This window comes from Austrofundulus limnaeus, unplaced genomic scaffold, assembly GCF_001266775.1.
Source record: "Austrofundulus limnaeus strain Quisiro unplaced genomic scaffold, Austrofundulus_limnaeus-1.0 Scaffold0, whole genome shotgun sequence".
NCBI lineage: Eukaryota > Metazoa > Chordata > Actinopteri > Cyprinodontiformes > Rivulidae > Austrofundulus > Austrofundulus limnaeus.
In genome coordinates this window covers 8,082,199-8,087,391 of record NW_013952402.1, presented here as the reverse complement: position 1 = coordinate 8,087,391, position 5,193 = coordinate 8,082,199, and the positions used below count along the sequence as shown (strand labels likewise).

The window sequence follows — 5,193 nt, the reverse complement described above, 5'->3', positions numbered from 1 at the left end:
AGAGAGAGAGAGAGAGAGAGAGAGAGAGAGAGAGAGAGAGAGAGAGAGAGAGAGAGTAACAATGACAGGATCAGGTGTTTAGATCAGGGCATCTCAAAAGCATTTTGGGTTGGGGACAGCTTACAGGGGTGAAAAATTTCCAGGGACCCACTCATAAACCACATGCTGTCATTTTAACCCCTAAATTAAACAGGAATATTATTTTTTCTTTGGTTTAATATGTTTGTTTTACTAGTTCATTGTTCCCCACATGCACTTTTTAAAAAATAAAAACCAAATTTACAATTTATTGAAGACCTCAGTTTGAGAACCTCTGGATTAGATGATCAGTAAATTTTCGTAATTTCACCACTGCAACACCCTTTATACTGTCAACATAGCCTACAAACTGTAACAGGTTCCAATTGTGCAAATATGTACAGTACTTGTGAAAGTGCAGCATAGTTCAACAAATTCCCAACTGTTAATAACTTTATCATTTAATCAGGAATTCTTTGCTTCATTTGGCTACAATGTTACAATCAGCTGGGAGAAAACTTCTCCAACACATCAAGCTGAAAAATAAATAAATATTACATAAAAAAAATCAGAAACTGTTTTAAAACATTTCTGACTACATAAAACCTTCTGCATGTGCTTCACAAATAAAGTCTCCATAAAAACCTTTATTTGTATCCTTTCACATGCTGCGAATTAAAAGCTGTATTCAGTTAACCCAAAATCCTTTTGGTTAGTCTGAGCGGACATTTAAATATAACAGATTTTTTTTATTGAGGAATTGTTACAACAAAGCAACCCATCAATGAGATGATAATGAGGGTTTTTTTGCTGCTTCTCTGGGCAGGTTATATCCGTTTCAAACAAGGCTTCCAGGAACGTTTTCCCATCGAGGATTACCTGGATCTGTTTGACTTGGCAGCTCAAAACATCCAGGAAGGAATCAGTGGAAATTCTTCTGGAGACCAGCGTGCGCTCCGCATTATAACAGGTGAACACATGGGAAAGTCTGTGTTTGTGTGTCTCTTTAGGACATTAAACTTGAGTCTGACAGTATTTCAGATTATGTTTGCTTTTGAAGTTAAGTAAAACAGGAAGGTTGTATTTTTTACACCATATTATTAGATATTATTCAAACATTTCCCTTTTTTTGTGAGTTAAAGGTGTCTAATAAACACTTTTAAGAAAGTTGGTTTTAATCCAGCTAACAAGGAGAAAACTRTGAAATCCTGCAGGAACACATTGTTTCTTATTGTAACTTTTTAAAGGTGTCATTAAGATAAAGTTGTTACAGCTCTGATGATCAATTTCTGCCCCTAGAGCAGTGGTAAGAAAAACCAACAGCATTTTGTCCAAATCTGTGATGGAATGCTATTTATTTGATGGGTTCTGATTTATTGCTTTTGTTGGTTGTGTAAAAAAGAGCTTAAAGTAGTTTTGATCCTGACTTTGGCAAGACCCTAAACAACATGTTGCTGCTGTATTTATTCAGCTGCGTGGTTTGAAAATCCTCCAAGTGAATAAATAGAGCAATCAGTGCTATTTTATTGCAGAGCTTTAATCTACTTTCGCATCTCATGATCATAATTAGATTTTGCCAGATTTGGAGAAATTATATTTCAAATGTCCCCATCTGTCACTGATGAAGCTTATCTTTCTTCCAGAGCTGAACTTTTCACAGTCTTACAGTCCCAGTGTAAAGTTTCATCAGAACCAAAGTCAGCCAGTTACTCAAGAAATGAAATGCAAAAGTAGATTAAAACTGCTTTAGATTCAGCAGATAGAGAAGATGTCTCGTTTTTAGTAAATATTTTACAATCGGCCCTCGCACGTTAGAGAAACTGAAGTGTTTGAAGAATGAGGAAGAGGTGAAGGGAAAAGGCGTTTAACATATAATGTGATGTGAAAATGTTTGTTCAAAGGTCTTTTTTTGTAAAAGGGAATGCAATCGATTGCATCCTTTTTCATTTGTTTTTGCTTTTCTGTTCAAACCAGGGGCACAGCCAGATTTTCTTTGAAGTGGCACAGGGGTTAAGAAAGAAAATTAAGCTATTTTAGGAAATATTGAGCTGTAATTTGTGTGATCATAAAAAAGGATGATCTAAAAAAAATGTTGAATGCTGGTTACAACTTATTATGCATCCGTATTAGATATACAAAGCAGAAAATTAGAGTAGAACTAGCCAAAAACAGTCTTTACCAATTTCTAAATTCTAATTACAAATTCAAGATGGCCACCCCAGTTAATTTTAAATGGCTATTATTCAGGCATTTTAGGACTTATTAAGATGAAAATTGTTGTGAAGTAGCTAAACATAATYACATGCCAATTGCCAATACTAATCACAAACTATCTAACTTACGATAACATTTATGCAAATTCTAATTTTACCAAGGGCTATAATTCAGCCATTTTTAAACATTCGCAGCTGAAATTTCTACTGTGCAATAGTATCAGAGAAGAATCGTTAAAAAATATAAATGCAAATACAAGATCCAAGAATTCCCACCAACTTGTCAATTATTTAGGGGTGGTTTCTGGGTTGGGCAATAAGTGGCACTTGACACCCCGGCCACCCCTCTTGCTCCACCTCTGATTCAAATGGTAAATATTAAAAAACATTGACTAATCCTGAGCCYTGTGATGGACTTGYGACCTGTCCAGGGTTTACCCCGCCTCTCGCGCTGTGACAGCTGGATATGGGCAGCAGCGACCCCCCATGACCCTGAAAGGAAAGAAGCGGGTGTAGATAATGKATGAATGGACTGATCCTGAGAAGCATTAAATATTTTAGCATTTAAAAAGTGAACTATGCTTGTGAAGAATTTCTTATCTGAATTGCATTTACATACTCATTTTAATAAAAAAGGCACAAATAGGATTTTTATTATTTTTAACTTTTAACATTGTTCCATATGAGTTGAAATGATCTAGTATGAATTTGACTACATTTATCTGGATTTTTATATATCTTCTTATAAGAAGTCTATGTGCTAAATAAACTGAGACTGAAGAAAGTGCAATGTTTTTTTTTTTTCATTCAAATTTGACACTTGGCACCCCATCCTGAGACAAATTGGGTTTTTAAGTAACTGTTACTTTCGGTTTACATGAAGTCTGTCTGTATTTGCAGGTGAAGCCAGTGCTTCCACTATGTGGGATAATCAAGCCTGGAGCTATCTCGATGCAGACCTGAAGCAGTCAGAGCCTCCTTTCCTGGCCCAGGACTTCATCCACACAGTCCAGCCTGGAGCTAAAATCATAATCATCCTCAGAGATCCAGTGGAAAGGTAAAAACAAACCTTTCTTTCTCCTGGTTTTCATTTTAGGCAGAATACAATCAGGTTTTCCTGTAATTCATCAATGTTGCAGAACATATTTCTTTAGAATAAAATGTTTTTCTGGGAGTTTCTTACTCCCAACTGGCTTTAAACTCTGTTTTAATCTGCTCCCAGGCTTTACTCAGACTACTTGTACTTCACCATTGCCAACAAGTCGGCAGAGGATTTCCATCAGAAGGTTGTAGAGTCTGTCCAGTTGTTTCAGTCCTGCCTGTCTGAGAGATCACTCCGTTCATGCATCTACAACACCAGCCTCTTCTACACCACGCCGGTTAGCTCACATTCTTCTGGCCAATTATATTTGCTTTWTTCCCCCCAAAAGAATTGGCTTGTTTTCATGTTTAATTTAGGATTCGGTATTTGAAAAGACTGTAAACAGGTGTTTCTGCTTGTTGCAAGTATTTTAAAGACTTAGTGGTGTAAGATTAGTCCACAACAAAAAATGTGACTCTCAAGAAAACAAAACAGAAAAAAATAAATAATAAAATTGAAATTTGCGTTTTTCTTTAAATTTACGGCTTAAAAGAACACATTTCCATTAAACAGTCGTGTACTGTGAAGTGTTTGTATTAACTGCAGCTGCAGCCTCTGGAAATAAGAAGCGTTTTAAATATTTACCATATTTTGTAGTGTTACCGCCCTCTGGTGGATTTAATTTGCTGTTGCGTTTGAGCAATCATTTTTTTACCATCTAAAAACTGAATTGAAAGAAGCAAATATTACATTACATGTCCTAAAATAATCAGAAGATTTTTGAGTTTAAACAAACAATATGAATTTAAGCTAAATGTATGTGTTTGTTTTCTTCATAAATCCATCATGTATGTCTGCAGACGACCACTGAAGTTGAAACCTTTCTAGGCTTTAGCTCCTTGGTATTTGGATTCATATATTAGTTTCTGTTGTTTCGTTTTACTTATTTAATTGTTTGTTTTCGTCACAGGTGAGACTAACTCTGGGAATGTACTTTGTCTTCTTACTGGACTGGCTGACAGTTTTTCACAGAGAGCAGATTTTAGTTCTAAAACTGGAGGACTACGCAGCCAACCTCAAAAGCACAATCAAGACAGTTTTTGAGTTTCTCAGCGTTGGTATGTATCTAAGAAGTATAAAAACTCTGCAGCATGTGTTTAAATGTAAGCATCTTTCTAAACTTCTGGGAAAAAAACTTGTATTCCTCTGATTTTGTTTCCTTTGCCTTTTCCCTCACAGGGCCTCTGTCWGAGCAAGTGGAGGCAGCTCTCAGCAAACGGCCCATGTCCAACACCCGGCGGGTCAAAGACAAGAACCTCGGTCCAATGCTTCCAGCCACCAGAAACCTCCTCAGCAGGTTTTACCTGCCCTTCAACACTGAATTGTCCAGTGTGCTGAACAACAATGCTTTTCTATGGAATTACAGCAGAATCAACACTGAGAAAAATGAACAATAGATAACAGTCAAATCAAGAAGTTACAGCTGAAGCACCTTGGAGTTAATCTACAGTCAGAAACCTGATATTTATTTGCTTTTTTGAAAGAGAATTATGGATACAAAAAATAAAMAGATTTTATTCTACAAAATGCATTCTTGTTTTATTACAAAAAGAAGAATTTAGATTTATGTGGTTGTTATTTTCTGACTTCTTTAAACTTAAATGTAGGCTTTTATATATGTTCTGTGGGCTAAATTATCAGAAGAATGTCGATTTTATTTACAGTAGAAAATTATTTGGTATTTATAAAGTAAATTACGTGCTTGAGATTACTTGTACTGTGTTACTTTTCACAACCAGCAACATCAAAGAAAGAAAGAGAAAGAAAAAAGTTTTAAAAAAGGACTTTAAAATGTGTAGCTAAACCTTTATGATTGCAAAG

At 35.6% G+C, this 5,193-nt stretch overlaps 1 protein-coding gene across 1 annotated transcript in view; it reads left to right on the top strand.

Moving 5' to 3' along the window:
- LOC106513094 (carbohydrate sulfotransferase 15) overlaps positions 1 to 4,894 on the top strand; it is a gene marked incomplete at its 5' end in the record, with an annotated part of 8,404 nt that extends 3,510 nt beyond the window's left edge. The window contains 5 exon segments of the mRNA XM_014001768.1: positions 845 to 988; positions 3,132 to 3,288; positions 3,454 to 3,610; positions 4,283 to 4,430; positions 4,552 to 4,894. Coding sequence (XP_013857222.1) covers positions 845 to 988; positions 3,132 to 3,288; positions 3,454 to 3,610; positions 4,283 to 4,430; positions 4,552 to 4,769 — 824 coding nt within the window. The 3' untranslated portion in view covers positions 4,770 to 4,894.
- Positions 4,895 to 5,193: the final 299 nt, after the last annotated feature.